The sequence below is a fragment of the Rhinoderma darwinii genome, chromosome 2 (genome assembly GCF_050947455.1).
Source record: "Rhinoderma darwinii isolate aRhiDar2 chromosome 2, aRhiDar2.hap1, whole genome shotgun sequence".
Taxonomy (NCBI): Eukaryota; Metazoa; Chordata; class Amphibia; order Anura; family Rhinodermatidae; genus Rhinoderma; species Rhinoderma darwinii.
In genome coordinates, this window is record NC_134688.1 from 104,723,739 (window position 1) to 104,741,415 (window position 17,677).

The window sequence follows — 17,677 nt, forward strand, 5'->3', positions numbered from 1 at the left end:
GGGCACCTACGACACTGTGGCCAGTACACCAGTTGTCCTTCCTTAAATCCCCTTTTGTTAGCTACTAACCTGCGCATGTCAGGAACAGCCAACGAGACCTGCAGTTTTGGACAAACTCCAGTGGTTAGGGCATTACAATTTGGCCCTTGTCAAAGTTGCCAAGATCCTTATGGTTGCCCATTTTTCCTGCCTCCAACACATCAACTTCAAGGACTGTTCAATTGCCGCCTAGTATATCCCTCCTCCCTTGACAAACGCCATTGTTACGAGACAATGTTATTTAGTGAAAAGTCATGTTTTTGAGGTACATAAATCCTGCGTTTCGTCTGGGAAGCACAAAAGGAAACTGGGTGGTGAAGGCCCTTAGTCTCATGCTTCTTTTGCCTCCCTATAATACAGCCTTGTCAGTGGGGGTCTGAAAGCGCAGAACCCCCCACTGATAATGTGGTCCACATTACTCCAAACTAACTGCAGCGACCTCTCAGTTCTCATGATCTGTGATAATCCCTATTATCCAAAACAGAATAAAATGAATCATACAATAACTTGCAGCTAAACGTGAGATATTATCCAAGTTCCAATTCTTAAGTTAAACCTTATAACGCTACCATATTATAACTCTAGGGGAACCCTTGAAACAGAAGGAGGTAATAGCTATTAAATGGAGCTGAAAGACGCCAATGTAAGTAAAAGCATAAACAAAGCTTAGTTACATAATTGATAAGGTTAGAAGAAAAAAAAAAAAAAAAGAAAGCCGTACCGTGTTGACCCAGAAGGCGGCAATAACCCCTATGAGGCGGATGCCAATTGCCCCATATTAAGGGGAAAAAATGGCTTCCCGACTCCAAATATGGCGATCAAAGTAAATCCCAGAAGAAACGGCCCATTTTCAGAATCCAGTACCCAGAAGGAGCGTGTTTAATGAACAAAAAAAATGATTACTGGAAGAAAAGGATGCTGCAGGATACGTATACAGCTGCGTCCTGTTGCCATTCCCTTCCATTGACTTCCCTTTCTTGTACTATGCACTAAAAAAGTTTTAACTGTGTGACAAAAATGTAGCGAAAAATTACCTTGGTCTGAAAAACGACACCAAACCCAACAGTACATCCTCTCACGGTAAAAAAAGAAATAAATATTGTTTGGTGTTGCAACTCACCTCTTCCCGGGATAGCCCTCAGAATACTTGTTGTTGAGGCAGGAACCAAGTGCTTCCAGAGCCGCTCGACTACAGAAATTCTATAAAAAAAATAAAAAAAACAATTTGTAGTATCGTGACAAATGTATAAACAAAGTTAAAGCGTATAACAGCACAGCTATAAAGAGTTAGGCCCCATGCACACGAACATGCTTTTGTGGCCGAAATTCCCCCGAAAATCCACGGGAGAATTGCGGCCTCATTCATTTCTATGGGGCCATGCACACGACCGTAGTTTTTACGGTCTGTGCATGGCCCGGGAGCCCGTACCACAGAAAGAACAGACATGTCTTATTACGCTCATTGAAAATAATGGGCCATGTTGATTTCCCCTTGATTTGCGGGCGGCTTGCGGCTGACAGTCCGCTGCCAGCCGACCCGAAAATCACGGGCGTGCACATGACTACGGTAGTGTGCATGAGGCCTTACTAACATCATTTACACATATCAATGTTAACGTTTCTGGAGGGTCTCATAAATGGAGATATGCGAGATAAAGTAGTCATCAAGGGGGAAGACTTTTTCTAGACCTCCAGTCAGCAAGCCAATTTAAAAAAAAAACACGAAAAAAAAAACCACTACATACTAGATTTAGCTTTTCCTAAGCTGAATATGGGTTTGCACATACAAAATGTAATTCAACTGCACAGTAAATGAGGATATTAACGTGTAACCACTTAATGACATAGAACGAGTCTGCTCATCCTCAGTGGCAGGAAGCTGCCCATGCTTTCTGGGGTGTAGCAATGACGGGAACACAGTCGCAGGCCCGCTTACACGGCAGAGATCATAGACACCTCTTATCCCCATCGTTACCCTTTAAATGATGCGGTCAATAAAAATGTTTGACAGATGGAGGGGGCTCTCTCTGTGAGACAATCTGTCCACACATCACGATCGTGGGTTACCGATCAGTGTACACTGACAGAAAATAATGCTTTAGAATACTAAATCATCAGTACATTTTTTATTAACACAGTCTCTCTCTATTTGTTGTGGGTCATCCCAGCTGATCAATTTGTAGGAAAGGCCAACGAATTGCAATAATGTCTTATATGAAAGTTATTTAGGTTTCAAGAGAAAAATTACAAAAATTCCAGGGAATCCAACATATTGAGCCTAATCTAAGAGGGGGTAACTGGGACAGGGACTGTTACAGGTTGAAAGTCGATGGATTCATAGAATGAGATCAGTGGCCCCAGAAGGCTTGAATGAAAATTTGAACTCTGATATGCCTATGAATACAACCATTATTGTAATGATTCACGATGGCTCAAGAGAGGGATCTGTGTGAGGATGGAGATATAGATGTCTTTTTGATGGGGCAATCATACTCCCATAGTGGAGTATGTAACTTACCATCCCTATATTTACTATGTGGAGTTGTTCACCCAGAATATGCAAAAACAATAATAATTTGAAAACCATATTTTAATAATGGATCTAGTGTCCTATTTTTGGCAATATAGAACATTACAGCAATGTATGGCTAGAAGAATGGAGCTCCTCGAATATGCCGTAATGAGCACAATGATTAATGTTTACGCACACTATGAAATAAGGAAGCATTTAGCCAATAGGAACATCGCTGAAGAAATCCCTGTATAGACACGGATAATCCGGCCCACTGGGGAGGGAGTGAGGAGGCGATGTCAATGTGAGACTGATGACGTATCAGTGCTCGCAACTGATTGGCTGTCCGGTGACCAAGCCCCCGGAAGAGGCGGAGTTACCTGACATAAAAGGAGTGTGTTTAGAAGCACTCGCTGCCACTGCGAGATGAGCTACTAAACTGCTATGCTCAATACCTCCCTGACAAACCAGTATGTAACTGGGGAAACGCGTAGGAGCTGGAGCTTCAATCAGGGAAACGATCACAATATTAGGGATAGGTTCCAGAGACAACAGGGTCGTTCTTTTCAGAATGACTGCCCGGTGTATTGTCAACAGTGAGGGTTGCGAGTGAGGCTTAAGGGACAGACAGAATGCCATTGTGCAAGCTCATATGATCCAAGCCTACCCTGTTGTACATTCAAGGAACTATAACCCTGTATTCATCACTGTGAATAGATATTGATGTGTATGTCCAATAATATAACAGTATAAACAATACTATATTGATATTCCATTTTATATGGGTTATATTAAAAGCTGTTTTAGATACTAATCCTTCTACTAACAAAAAAAATTACATAACCTAAATCTGGGGGACATATGTCAATAGTGAGCTCAAAAAAAAAAAAGCTTACCTCAGAAGCAATCATCTCCAGTCCACGACATTGCCTGTCCTTCTCTTTCTGTACAAGATTCCACATTTCAGGGTCATTTTCAGCCAAGCTTTCCTGACCATTCCAGAACTGGTTCCCAACTTGAGATGCCGATTTCGTATGCTGGGCTCGAACATGGCAGCATCTCCTTAAAGGCTAGTATAGATGAAACGATTACATGGTTACTGCATTTTCATAACAGTGTAACAGACATGCAAAACTGGCTACAAATGACGCTTAATAAAAATCCTCACAATCGGGGTCGCGATAACACCTCTAATTCAGGCGCTTGTACGCTCTGAATACAGTTTCATGCGTATTTCCACACGTGAGACTTGTATTGAGCCAGCGCAACTCAAAGTTAAAATAAGAACATAAGAAAAGGTTTTGAGATCTTCTTCTTCTGTACTTTTGGTAACTCTCCTATAGAGGTGACAGCGTGGGTCTGCAGGGCGGGTGAAAGTGTTGTCAAAATAAATAAAAAAAATATGTATACTCCTTCAGGCCCAATGCACGTGACCTGACCGTAAAACCGCGGACCGTAACACGGTAATACTTTGCATGGGAGCACGACCAAAAATTCACCCGCCGTGCCTGCAATCGCGGGCCATTATTACGGGTACGGCCGTGTGCAAAATAAGATTTGTTAGATTGGTATACATGGAGATATCCAATAAAACATATTCGTTTTGCATACACAAAACCAAATATAAAACCAAATATAAACAAAGTATAAACATCCATATCTGCAGTGTGTACTTAAAAGGGGTTTTCCAGCCAGTAAAAATTGATGGCCTATCCTCAGGATAGGCGATCAATAGCTGATCGTTTGGGGTCCGACTGCCTGCTTTTATAAGTGTATGGGATTTGAGTTCTATCAGAGCTGAATATGTTCTTGGTATACAAACAGTTGGGAATGCGCCTGAGGAAAGAAGACATGTCAAGATTACTGTATTAGGATCTATCAGCTGTGCTGACCGTCAGAGAAAAGTCATTCCAAATATCCCAGATTTAAGAGAATTTTTGTGGACAGCCAGTTTAAATATACTAGTTTTTCATATGAAAGGAATTAACCAAACGGATCCACTGTTTAAGGCACCATTCACGTCAAGTTTTGGCCTTCTATCGGAGGTATATGTTGGGAAGACTCCCGACGTATACCTCCGACAAAAGGACAAAACGTATCCCACTGTTTGGCATACAGTGGGGTATGTCGCCAGGAGAAAGGCCCTGGGAAAACTTCGGACGTCACTGTCCATATATGGACAGGGACATCAGGAGCTTTGCCAGGGCCAGAGCATCTACTAGCGCTAAGCCTGGGAACTGCAGAAGCTCCCGCTGTCTCCTTATACAGACAGTGATGTCGGGAGCTCCCTGAGGTATACATTTAACATATACCCGTGACAGATGCCATACAGTGGGCCTCCGTTACCCATAGGTTCCCATGTTAAGTAAAACGTATATCGTATGTGGTATACGTTTTTTTTGTGGGATCCCCCAGGATGGAGTAGCATAGTCTGCTATTCCAACCGTCAAAAAAAAAAAAAAAGGTATACCGACGTATAGCAGCCCGATGCGAACCAAAAGTCGGTCTTCGTCGAGATAATTGAGCCCGATGAACACGTTTATTGCGTACGTCAGGAGCTTTCCCAACATACAAGATAAACGGCTAAAATGTGATATGAATGGGGCCTAAAGTTTGGGGGATTTTCATTCACCCATTGAGCTATAGTTTTCCTTGCTATAATAAACTCTCAAACAAATTATTGCATGATGTTGCCATAATTCTTCGTCCAATATACTTCACATACAAATTTTAGGGTCTAGAGGTACATGCAATAAAGATGATAAGAGAAACTCTCTCTGACCAGAAAAATGGTCTGGGGGCACATGTCCATACCATGGGCCAAAATTCTGGGTTTTACATCTCAGACATTCTGAGAAGGGCAATCTCTCATATGGAAAAATCTAGAAGGGGGTCAAGTATGATTGATGTAAGTCTATTTCCATTTTTTCGGACCTTTTATTTTATTCTTTCAGTACAACTTTTTTTGACCAAGCAGAGTTTTAAAACAACGTAGGGTCAGAAAAAAAAAAAATGAATAATGGGCGTGCATCATTCTTGTCTATAGGTTTCCTGAGATTTAGCCCTTCAAAATATCTCTCTCACTCCCATAGATGTTGGGCTAGACGCAGGTCTCTGGCTTCACAAAGGTTAGAAATGATGTGCTACTGGTCTGTTACAATAAGCCACCGGCTTAAAATTCTGATAGACTTATTTTCTACGCTAGTTTTCTTCTAGTATAAGATGCGACACCATCGCCCTTTCCACCACTCAACACTTTTCTTAAAAGCTAAGAAGAAGGGGTGGCCAGACAAGTTTGTCATAATTTACGCTTGAAACTGGTGTAAATTAAGGTGCAAATCTACTTCAGCTCAAAGCTGGTGTAGAATTGTCTCTCTGGCGCACAGACGGCCGGAGATACGTCTAATTTATCAAGAGGCGTGCGCCTCTTAATAAAGTAGATGCATTTTACTCAAACTTTCTTTATATTAAATCCGGCATATAAAACGCCAGTCTTAATAAAATCGGAAGCAGTATGCCTACAGACATCTGCCCATTGATTTCAAATGGGAAAAAAGGGCATTCTGTGCCGACGGGCCGTTTTTGGGCACGGCCGTTTTGAAAAACGGGCACGAAAAATTGAGTCACTTCTTGGGTCGTTTACATAGACTATTGAAAACAGCTCCAAAAACGGCCGCGAAAAACACAGAGAAAATCGCGAGTGGCTTAAAAAACATCTGAAAATCAGGAGCGGTTTTCCATTGAAAACAGCTCCGTATTTTCAGAAGTTTTTGAGTTTGTGTGTGAACATACCCTTAGGGTGACTTTAACAGCAGAGATCTCTGAAAATTTGTCACAAGCTTTCCTCCTCACTCTAATTCAGTGACCATTTCAATGGGGAACCCCTAAAAATGTTCACTCCCATGGAACCCCTACTTCCCTTCCTACCACTACAAAAGTTTGTTTGAGGGGCAGGTAAAATATTCTATAATTTGTGCCTAATGCTGTCTGTATCCTGGCCAAGAATAGGTGACTGCTTTTCCAAGCAAGATGCAAATGTAGTTCATTCCTACTGTAAGGCCCAATGCACATGACCGTGCCTGTAATCAGTCCGTAAATACAGGCACGGCCGGCGACAGATGTCCGCATTTGTGGGCTCTGCTCCCATTATAAAGTATGGGAGAACGGTCCCTAAAATAAAAAAAAATAGGACATGTCCTATTTTTTGCAGAAGGTTTCTATGGCATGGACACCTGCCCGGAAATACACGGAAAGTGTCAGTCGGCCATAGAAACAAATCGGTCCGTAATTACGGATAAAACCTACGGTCGTGTGCTTGGGGCCTAAAAGGGACAGGTGCTGCTGTTTCTGGGGAACTCTTGATCAGATTCCTAGAGACCCTGGTTGGGAAATACTGCTCTACCTTCATTTTATCATTTATAAAGATAAAATAACGGCCTCTAAATTTCTAAAGCACAGTGCAAATAAAACAACGTTAGGATGAGTTCCCATGGAGTTTTTTGCCTCCAATGGGAGGCATTTTCAGCAGTTTTTTGACGCGGTTTCCCCGTCAAAAAAACTGTGTGTGAACAGGGCCTTAAAACTCTGTTTTCTGCAGTATGTTATACAATTTCTGGGTGGAGGGGCTGCACTAAAAGATTTAAAGTGGGGTAAGTCATAATACATACATTTAAAGCTGTATTCCCATCTTGAAAAGGGAGGTCGGACCCCTACTGACCATAAAGTTATGGCATATCCTAGGGATATGTCATCACTTTATAAAACTGTATGACCCCTTTGTGTAAAAAAAAATCTCAGTAACAGATCATAGGATAAACTACTAATCTAAAATTAACAAGGACGTGTAACATCCAGAATGCCGCCTTAGGCTACATTCACACAAGCATGTCCGATTTGCATGCGTATAAAACGAAGCGTATTTACAGAAGTTCATGGCCGTTGCGTATAGAATCGGTGTGCTTTGCGTGTGGCATGCGTCTTTCACGTCCGTGCAAGCAATTCCTTTTTTTTTGTTTCTTTGCTTTTCTATGTAACGGATGTGTGAAACACGGACAGACACGGATGTCGTCCGTCTGCTGTCTATGATTTTCACGCACCATTATAGGACATGCAGTGAGTTACACGCAACAGACAATCGCTGCGTGAAAACTCTTGCATGTCTGAATAGCCCCATTGAAATGAATGGGTCCGTGCGCAGTCAGTTATTTCAACCGACAGCACAGGGACGAGTCTCACGCTCGTCAGAATGAGCCATTAGGGCTCATTCAGACCAGCGTGTTCCGTGTGCTTCCGTGTTTTACACATCAGCTACATAGAAAAGCAGAGAAATTAATTTAAGAAAAAAAAACAAGAATTGCTTGCACGAATGTGAAAAACGCACACCACACGCTAAGCACACTGACAATACGCAACGCACACGGACATGAAATGTAGGAAAAAATCACTACGTTTTTTACGCGCGCAATTCGTACACGCGTACCATTGTAAAAGATGTTTAGGTGCATTGAGATCCCTGGATTTAACTCTGTACATATTATTTTGCCTGGTTTTCAAAGCTAAATTAAACAATCAATATAACAGACAAAAAAAACAAAATGAAAAAAAAAAATATCTATGTATCAATTATTGAAACTTTATTGTTGGCAAGTGTCTTCAGATCGTCATCCAGAAGCTTACTCAGTGCGACCTGCCACGTGTGCTCTTCACCTCAGCTTGCCCCCAGCCTACAAGATCTGAAGAGATGATGAAATCGGCATTCCTAAATTGCATCAGCTGCATAATATCTATGCAGAACTCACCAACTCACCATCTTCTACTAAATTCCTCTATAGAAAAGTGATCTTAGAGACAGGATTATTGATAAGGCATTAGCAGCTCAGCCTTAACATAACAGCTGATAAGAAGCTGCCAAAAATAGTGATAACAGAAAAACATCGCAGTAAAAAAAAAAGTTTTTATCTCATAATAGTCAACCTGAAAGCGTAAAAAAACAAAACCAGAAGGTGCTTTATTGTTACATACCAAAATAATAAGTTATCCAACAAGACCAGCATTACTGAAACTGACCAACCAGATAAGCAATGGACACGATAAACATATTCTGCATTCCATTATTTACAATTAGGGTATATTCAGACGCTGCACTCAAGTCCCCAAAAAAACATCGCAAGCAAGCTTGGCTGTTCCCGTAACTCCTATAGGAGTCAAAAGATAGAGTCGCAAATATGCACGGCCACCTCATTGATTCACCGGCTGACAAGGCGGGCTAGGGGTCAGGTGACCCCGATCTGGAAATAGGTGCGGATCCTAGATCCTGTGGTATGCCATAAAAGTGTTAGATGGGAATACGTCTTTAATCAACTTGAATGTGTATTTTTCTGGTTGTAAGGCTGAATTCACACTGGTCAGAAATGCTGCAGATATTTCAGCAGCAATTCCGCAGCAAAATACTCACATTTTATGTACGTTCAGTATTTAGCTGCAGATTTCCTGCCATCTACGTAGAAAAGGCTGAAATCCGCTGTGAACCTTTACAACAGAATGAGAATGTTGCGCATTTAATAATCTGCAGCATGTTCTGATTCCCATCCGGAAAATGTTCAGCAGCACGTGGATGAGATTTGTTCAAATCTCATACACGTGGCTGGGACTGTTAAGTCAGATTCACACGAGCGTGTTCTGTCCGTGACATACGGTCCGTACGTTGGCCGTATTTCCCGGACCGAACACACTGCAGGGAGCTGGGCTCCGAGCATCATAGTTATCTATGACGCTAGGAGTTACTGCCTCGCTGCAGAACTACTGTCTCGTACTGTAATCATGTTTTCAGTATGGGACAGTTGTCCTGCAGCGAGGCAGGGACTCCTAGCGATGTACATGACTATGATGCTAGGAGCCCGGCTCCCTGCAGTGTGTTCAGTCCGGGAAATGCGGCCAACGTACGGACCGTATATCACGGACAGAACACGCTCGTGTGTGGGAGGGTTTAGGCCTGTTAACAGTGCAGATTTGCATGCATTTTTAATTTAGCAAAAACCCGAATTGGATGCAGAAGAAGAGACACTTTAAGGCTTTTCTTTATAGGGTAAGGCCAAACAGAGCAGCCCTGACACGGTCGCGAAGCGGCCAATAACCGCACCGGCACCATGTTCGGTGCAGCTGTCAAATACTGCGTTATTGCAGGTACAACGGCCCTTGCTTGAAAAATCGTGCAGCCATAAAGGGTGTACTAATTAATGGCTGCACGATTTTGCAGATAAAAGGAAGTTTTACCCGCATTAAAGAGGCTCTGTCACCACATTAGAAGTGCCCTATCTTGTACATAATGTGATTGGCGCTGTAATGTAGATTACAGCAGTGGTTTTTATTTCGAAAAATGATCATTTTTGACGGAGTTATGACCTATATTAGCTTTATGCTAAGGAGTTTCTCAATGAACAACTGGGTGTGTTTTACTATATGACCAAGTGGGCGTTGTGGAGAGAAGTGTATGACGCTGACCAATCAGTGACCAATCAAGATCATACACTTCTCTCCATTCATTTACACTGCACATAGCGATAAAGCTAGATCGCTATGTGCAGCCACATAAACACACTATAACGCTACTCATGTGTCATGACAATGAATATACATTACCTCCAGCCAGGACGTGACGTGTATTCAGAATCCTGACCACTTCTGTAGCATCTCTGTGATATTTACAGCAAGGCAAGCATAATCTCGTTTGAAATGACAGGTTACATCGTAATCTCGCGAGATTACGCTTGCCTTGCTGTAAATATCACACAGACGCTACAGAAGTGGTCAGGATTCTGAATACACATCCCGTCCTGGCTGCAGGTAATGTATATTCATTGTCAGAACACTGCAGTAACGTTATAGTGTGTTTATGTGGCTGCACATAGCGATATAGCTATATCGCTATGTGCTGTATAAATGAATGGAGAGAAGATTGGTCAGCGTCATACACTCCTCTGTACAACGCTCACTTGGTCATATAGTAAAACACGCCCAGTTGTCCATTGAGAAACTCATTAGCATAAAGCTAATATAGGTCATAACTCATAAATGATAGTTTTTCTAAATAAAAAACACTGCTGTAATCCATATTGCAGCGCGGATCACATCATGTACAAGATAGGCCACTTATAATGTGGTGACAGAGCCTCTTTTTAACGTGCGGTCATTAACAGGGTATTTGACAACCACGCTTGACATGGTGCCTGCGCAGTTGTTGGCAGCGTAACGCCCATGTCAGGGCCGCACCGTGTGGCCTTACCCATATATTTCTTCTGCTTAGGTTCTGTTCCTGGTTTTGGCTTAAAAAATACATGCAAAATCTGCAGAAAATCTTCAGCGTGTGAACAAGGACTACTACGCTGTGGTTTTTCCACACGTAAAATAAACAGTATTTAGCTGGTCACATAGGTGAATTACACCAACTACGATGGACAGTGGACTGAGCTCTGTTTTTACTGATACAGAGCTCCAAATCCCCTGCTGTACTTCTTATAACCATTGAGTTACATAATAAAGTGTCACCGTCCTCCAGCAACCACTAAGCTGTTTAGGAGTTTGCTGCATACAAATTTATTATAGAGTTCAATGGGAACTATAAATACATGATTTCTTATATTTCTACATTATATTAGACTGATTTACCCAGGTAAGTGTGCGGCAATAACCTGAAGTTTATTTTTCTCACTGGTGGTGTAGTAGTCTATACTTTATAATAATCTTGCCCTTGCCTTAAGTGTTTATTCAAAAGATGCGGTCAAAGTGCGGTATATTGCCATGACTAATGCAAAATCGTGCCAAAATGCAGCAGTTTTGCAAAAAGCATTGCATTTTGCCATAATTTTGCAGCAACTGTAGTAAAAACGCTATTTAACCGCACCACGTGAATAGGCCGCAATGGAAATCAGCTCCTTGTTCACCTACTGCTTGGTGAGCTTCTGAGAGATGGAATTATACACATCAGCCAATCTGAAGAAGCAGAACTGCAGTGTGGAGGGAGCAGCAGCCTGTACCAATGAGGACACAGGAGGTGAATGTTTAGATTACCTTAGGCCCTGTTCACACAGAGTTTTTTTTTGCAGAGTTTTTTGCAGGCAGAAAATTCTGCCTCAAATTTGCGTTAGGAATTTTGAGGCAGATTTTGATATGCCTGCACGCCTTTTGCCGCGTTTTTCGCTTGCGTCCATTGATCGCCACAGGTAAAAACACAGCGAAATACTTCTCTGCAACCCATTGATGTCAATGGGAGGTCAGAGACGTAAACGCCCGAAGATAGGGCATGTCGCTTCTTTCTCCCCCGAGCATTTTTTTCCGCTCGCGGGAAAAAAACTCCTCCTCCGCATCCCATTGAAATCAATGGGAGGCATTTTCAGATGGTTTTTGGCGCGTTTTCCAACGGTGGTTTCCGCGTCAAAAAAAAGTGTAAAAAAACAGTAGTCACAGATCACAGCTCTGTCTTAATGGTGTCAAGCTAAAAAACAACCAAGAAGCAAACACAGAGGAAAATAAATATCAGGCATGCATCAGCTATAGTTACAGACTAAGGCTCTATGCAAACGCCCGCAAAACCGTAGACCGTAACACGGTCTGCGGTTTTACAAACCCATTCAGTTCTATTGGCCGCGGACACCTTTCCGTATTGCTACGGATTGAGGTCTGTGCCGTAGAACTGTGGCGGGAATTATGGAGCCTGTCCTATTTTTCGGCTTTGTATGAAAGCACGGCCCGAAAACGTGGGTGGAAAGTTGTGCGGATTTTGCTGCGTTTTCCTCAATGCTGTGAGATGGTGACATCTCCTCTGGAAAACGCAGCAATTCAGCCACTTTCTGCAGCAGGAATTGACGTGCTGCAGTATGAAAAATACGCACCGCAGGTTAATTTCCGCAAAGAGATTTTACGCAGCGTGTGGATGAGGTGTTAAATCTCACCCACTTTGCTGCTACTGTATTCTACTGCCTATTTTCCATCTACAATTCCGGACGAAAAATACGCAGCAATTCCGCTACGTGTGGACAAGCCCTCACTTTAAAAAGTTAGTTGCAATGTACGAAATAATGAAAGCACGCACTGTCTCCATAGACCTACCAAGTGGCGTCCAATTACAAGAAGCTGCCTGTCACACCTCACTATGGACGGCCACTTATTGACTGAACGCCTCTATAAACAAGGCACGTTTCCCCATCAGCGAATCCTTTCACTCGAGCGGTTACAGAGTCCAAGTCCAAAGAATAATAGCACGTCCTGCGTTTACTTCTCCAGCTCAATGACTTGGTGCCATATCTGCTCCGCTATTTCCCCCCTCCCGAACAGTGCCCATGTTCTAACAATCAAGGACCAGCGCTTCCAGATAATAAGAAAATACACACTCAGAGCAGATACACTGGGGCCGGCCGGCGGAGGCTGGAAAATGACTTTTATGCAAGAGATGTGCAGACGTACCTACACAGCTGCAAGGCACAAAGCCAACAAAATTGGGCTATAAAGTCAATGGAGCGTGCCGTGTCTCTGAAGAGATCATAATAAACCCATCTCCAGCCCACTTACGCCAGCACACAACACCATGCCAATTCTGCTTGTGCATGCCACTCCGGTAATGTCATTATTATTAACCCTTATACCAACAACGCCGCCCACTGTGGAAGACAAGCAACATGCCGGATGTGGAGGAAACGTTAATTAAGACATTTGATCATCACATGCGACCTATTTATTCAATGAATGCTCCTTGTACTGCGAAGCACTGTACAATTTATTATACTGAACCGTATGCCGTTTTAGCTCCAGCATATATCAAAGAGCTAATGTTATATAGAAGTGGCTTGGGGGGGGGGGGGGGGGGGGGGGAGTCTATGCATAGGCCTGCTTCTGCTCTGGTTTCTCTTTATTTGTCCTGTGCAAAAAATGGACATAACTATGCAAGGGATATATGAAGACCAAGTAGTTTACTATAACATCGAGGGTAAAAATGTCCCTTACTGTATAGTACTCTTAGGCTACGTTCACACAGGGCGGATACGCTGCGTAACTGTACACAGTGTATCCGCCCTGGCGGCCACAGGCAATTCTGGGTTGTAGTTTTTCAGTCGGAATTTCCGCCGCAGAAAACAAAAAAAAAAGGAAGAGGAAAAATAGAATAAAAATCGCATACTTAACCCCTGACGTCTTGCAGACCGACCTCCTGGGATGACGTTTCATCCCAAGTGACCGCTGCAGCCTGTGATTCATCCCAGGAGGCTAGCCTGGACGAAGAAGCACAAAATTCTGGGTAAGTATACGATTAGGTTTTTTTCGGAGTTGCGATTTTGCTGCTATCGCAGCTTTTCTGCTATTTGTTGTGGGTTTTACATCCTCATTGAAAATATGAAAAAAGCAGCGAGTCCGCACATGCAATTGACATGCTCTGGATTTAAAAATATGCACCGCAGGTCTATTTCTGAGAGGGTTTTTCCGCAGCGTGTGGATGAGATTCGTTCAAATCTCATACACTCTGCTGCTACTGTATTATACTGCGGATTATCCGCAACTAAATCCGCTGAAGAAAATCACAGTATTTACGCAACGTGTGAACTCACCCTTACGCTGAATACACACGTTGTGTGTGGACAAGCCCTTATGTATTTTGGTGCGTTTTTCTTTAAAACTAGACAGACAACTCGCAAGCGGAAACGCAAGATAAATTGACATGCTGCAGATTTTAAAATACGCACCGCCGGTCAATTTACGTGCAGGAAAATTCTGCACCGTGTAGATGAGATTTCTTGAAATCCGCACGTAATACGCAACGAGTGCATTGACCCTTAAGGTGGGCTTTTTCACACGCTGCGGAATTACAATAGCAGCATAACGCCACATGCTGCGTAAAAATTCAGAGCAGAAATTGACCTGCGATGCATATTTTTCGGACCGCAGTACATCAATTCCTGCTGCGGAAAGTGGACAGAAGTGCTGCGTTATTATGGGGAGATGTCTCCATCTCCTAACATTGTGGAAAACGCAGCAAAATACGCACCATTTCTTGCCGTAAAAAACGCAGGAAATTGTGCGTTTTTACCACAGCGGAATGTCTGCATTTTTCAACGTAATCGATGCTGAAATTTTCTGCAGCAATTCCGTTACATGTGGACGAGCCCTTACTGTGTCCTTGTGAGCATAAACGTGTTAGGTAAGGTCCCGTGAACACGGCCCGTGATTGCGGGTACAGCCAGCTGCTGACAGCCGCCCGCACAAAGTATGGGAGCACGGCCCGTAAAATACAAAAAATAGCATGCTCCATAATTCCCGGCACGGTTCTACGGCACGGACACCCATCCGTAGTGATACGGAAAGGTATCTCAGGCCAAAAGAACTGAATGGCTCCGTAAAACTGCAGACCGTGTTGCGGTCTGAGGTTTCACTGTCGTGTGCATGGAGCCTTAGTCCGTAACTATAGCTGATGCATGCCTGATATTTATTTTCCTCTGTGTTTGCTTCTTGGTTGTTTTTCTGCTTGACACCATTAAAACAGAGCTGTGACCCGTGACTAGTTTAGCTGTAGTGTCTGTGCGGAGCCCTTAGATTTGCAGAGAAATGTACTCTTTTAGTCAATATTCTAGTGTGATGGGTAGACAATATTATTATTATGGGGCTACTAAAGCCTTGACCAAGATCTGATATCGTAAAGAATAAGTCTAATATTTAAGGGACTCTATGTATTTGTCCTGGACACAAGCAGCGCCAGAGGGGTCCAGCAGCTGCTCTGCTTACCATCGCCATACAAGGAATATGCAAGGTCCGCCGCAACAAACATGAATGTTATTGGAGGCAGCAGCCATTTTAATTGTTGACTGAAACGTTTTAGGCCAACAAGCACATGAATCTAACAACTGACTGCAGGCATTTTCTACCCACAAATATCTCAGAGCATCTAATATGGTTCAGGAGCCACCAGACGTAGCAGCAGTAATGGGAAATACGGCTATTACTGAGATACAATTAGAAGGCATAAATGAATTAAACGATAATTCATTTGTTAAAGACACTGTTGTAGATTATGAATTACACCGTAGCATATCATGCTAAAGAGGAGGCTGAGAATGACACGAAGATCAAACTCCATGCACTTCCAGTAATAGACCTCATGTGACCAGTTATAGGACACTTTATAGGTTTGTTACACACGAGAATTCAATGCCCCTCATGTACAACCAATCAGAGCAGAGTTTTCTTCATTTTAAACTATACTTGAACATGAAACATGGGCTCCGATTGGTTGCTCAGAAACTGAAATGATATAGCCAAGAATGATACCCTGTGAACAAAGCTTTTGCCTCTGGCAACACTCTTGAAAAAAAGGTGGCCATACACTTTGGATGGCCGTCAGCCGGATGCTCATATGGTCAACAGCTATTCCTCCCTACTCCCCCATTAGCACACGTCAACCAGAGTCCAAATCCAAGTTTCACCCTATTCATTAAAAGGGTGAAGTCGGATATTTAACTCTGCGGCGTGCTCATTATGTTGCGGAAAAGACGCAGACTTTCACCCAAGCAGCATACTCCTATTATCCGGGTGGAATTTTTCTGCTACGTGTGAATGGGGTTTGAAGACACATCCACATATGTATTGTAAATTGCCACGGATTTGAGCGTGGCCTTCGCTTACGACCCATTTCCTTCTCTTATATCAGCCTGATAGAGAATCAATGTTGGGGACATATTTTTAATTAAAATATCACTTTTGCATAAAAAATAAAAAAAAAGCGTTCTGTTCATCCTTCAATACAGAATGTACATCAGCCACATCTTGGTAGGAAACAATGGGGGAAATATCAAAACTTGTGCATAGCAGCCGGTCACATCCTCAATTTTCAGTCTCTTTGAAAAAAATTAAATCAGGACCTGATTGGTTGCGAAGGGAAACGATTCTCTTTTACCTCTGGAGGAGAAATGCGAATGGGATTAAATGTGTCTGATTGTGGCAGCTAAAAAAAATAATGGGATTTAAAAAACCTAAAATCCTATTCTAAATAGTGTAACATCAGACCACGGTAGTAACGCACCGCAGCAGAGTATACAAAAATTATCTATATAGCACCAACATAGGCTCTAGTGCTGTACACAAAATACATCACTTTATTTCATGCACTGAGTGAAGTTTGGAAAGAAATGTCATTCTAATCTGATTGTATCACTGCTTCGTGGACATTTTAGCTAATCGGTTGTATTAGGCATCTATGGAGCAGCAGCAGGCTGTATATACTGAGGAGGAGCAGCAGCAGACTGTATATACTAAGGAGGAGCAGCAGCAGACTGTATATACTGAGGAGGAGCAGCAGCAGGCTGTATATACTGAGCAGCAGTAGCAGGCTGTATATACTGAGCAGCAGTAGCAGGCTGTATATACTGAGGAGGAGCAGCAGCAGGCTGTATATACTGAGGAGGAGCAGCAGCAGGCTGTATATACTGAGGAGGAGCAGCAGCAGGCTGTATATACTGAGGAGGAGCAGCAGCAGGCTGTATATACTGAGGAGGAGCAGCAGCAGGCTGTATATACTGAGGAGGAGCAGCAGCAGGCTGTATATACTGAGGAGGAGCAGCAGCAGGCTGTATATACTGAGGAGGAGCAGCAGCAGGCTGTATATACTGAGGAAGAGCAGCAGCAGGCTGACATTATATATACACATCTGACAGCCCGATACAGCATCAGTGTCACTGCTGTGCGCGTGTCCTTCTCCACTTACCTGAGCCAGACGCCGTAATGAGAACGGTAACATGATGTGTGGCTGCACAGGAACCAGGACCCGGGGCCTCCCGCACAGCAGTGATCAACAGCAACTGAAGCACCGGGGAAACACGTGTGACAGAGGCTGCGCACTACCAACCTGCCACGCTAGTACTCCATGGCACCGCGCATGCGCCACCCGCAGTGCATTCTAGGAAGGCGTCCGAGCTACAGGTTGTGTGTGTGGAACGCGCTTCGCGCCGCTGTGCTGATGCTGCAGCTCCGGCCATGGAACCGCCCAGTAGTCATGGAAAGTGAAGGGGAAAGTGCTGGTGTTAGTGGCAGTATTGGACAGGACTGAATTTTGGTAAAGGGAGGCAGCCGGTGGAGGGGTGAAACAGGAATGTT

The 17,677-nt window shown here is 43.2% G+C and overlaps 1 protein-coding gene across 1 annotated transcript in view; it reads right to left on the minus strand.

Moving 5' to 3' along the window:
* The window catches only part of SHMT2 (serine hydroxymethyltransferase 2), an 87,104-nt gene extending 69,660 nt beyond the window's left edge, over positions 1-17,444 (minus strand). Inside the window, exons 1-3 of the mRNA XM_075852005.1 lie at positions 17,289-17,444; positions 3,448-3,621; positions 1,160-1,239 (exon numbers count right to left, since the gene is read on the minus strand). Coding sequence (XP_075708120.1) covers positions 1,160-1,239; positions 3,448-3,621; positions 17,289-17,321 — 287 coding nt within the window. The 5' untranslated portion in view covers positions 17,322-17,444. The remainder of the gene's footprint in view (positions 1-1,159; positions 1,240-3,447; positions 3,622-17,288) is intronic.
* Between the last annotated feature and the right edge of the window lie 233 nt (positions 17,445-17,677).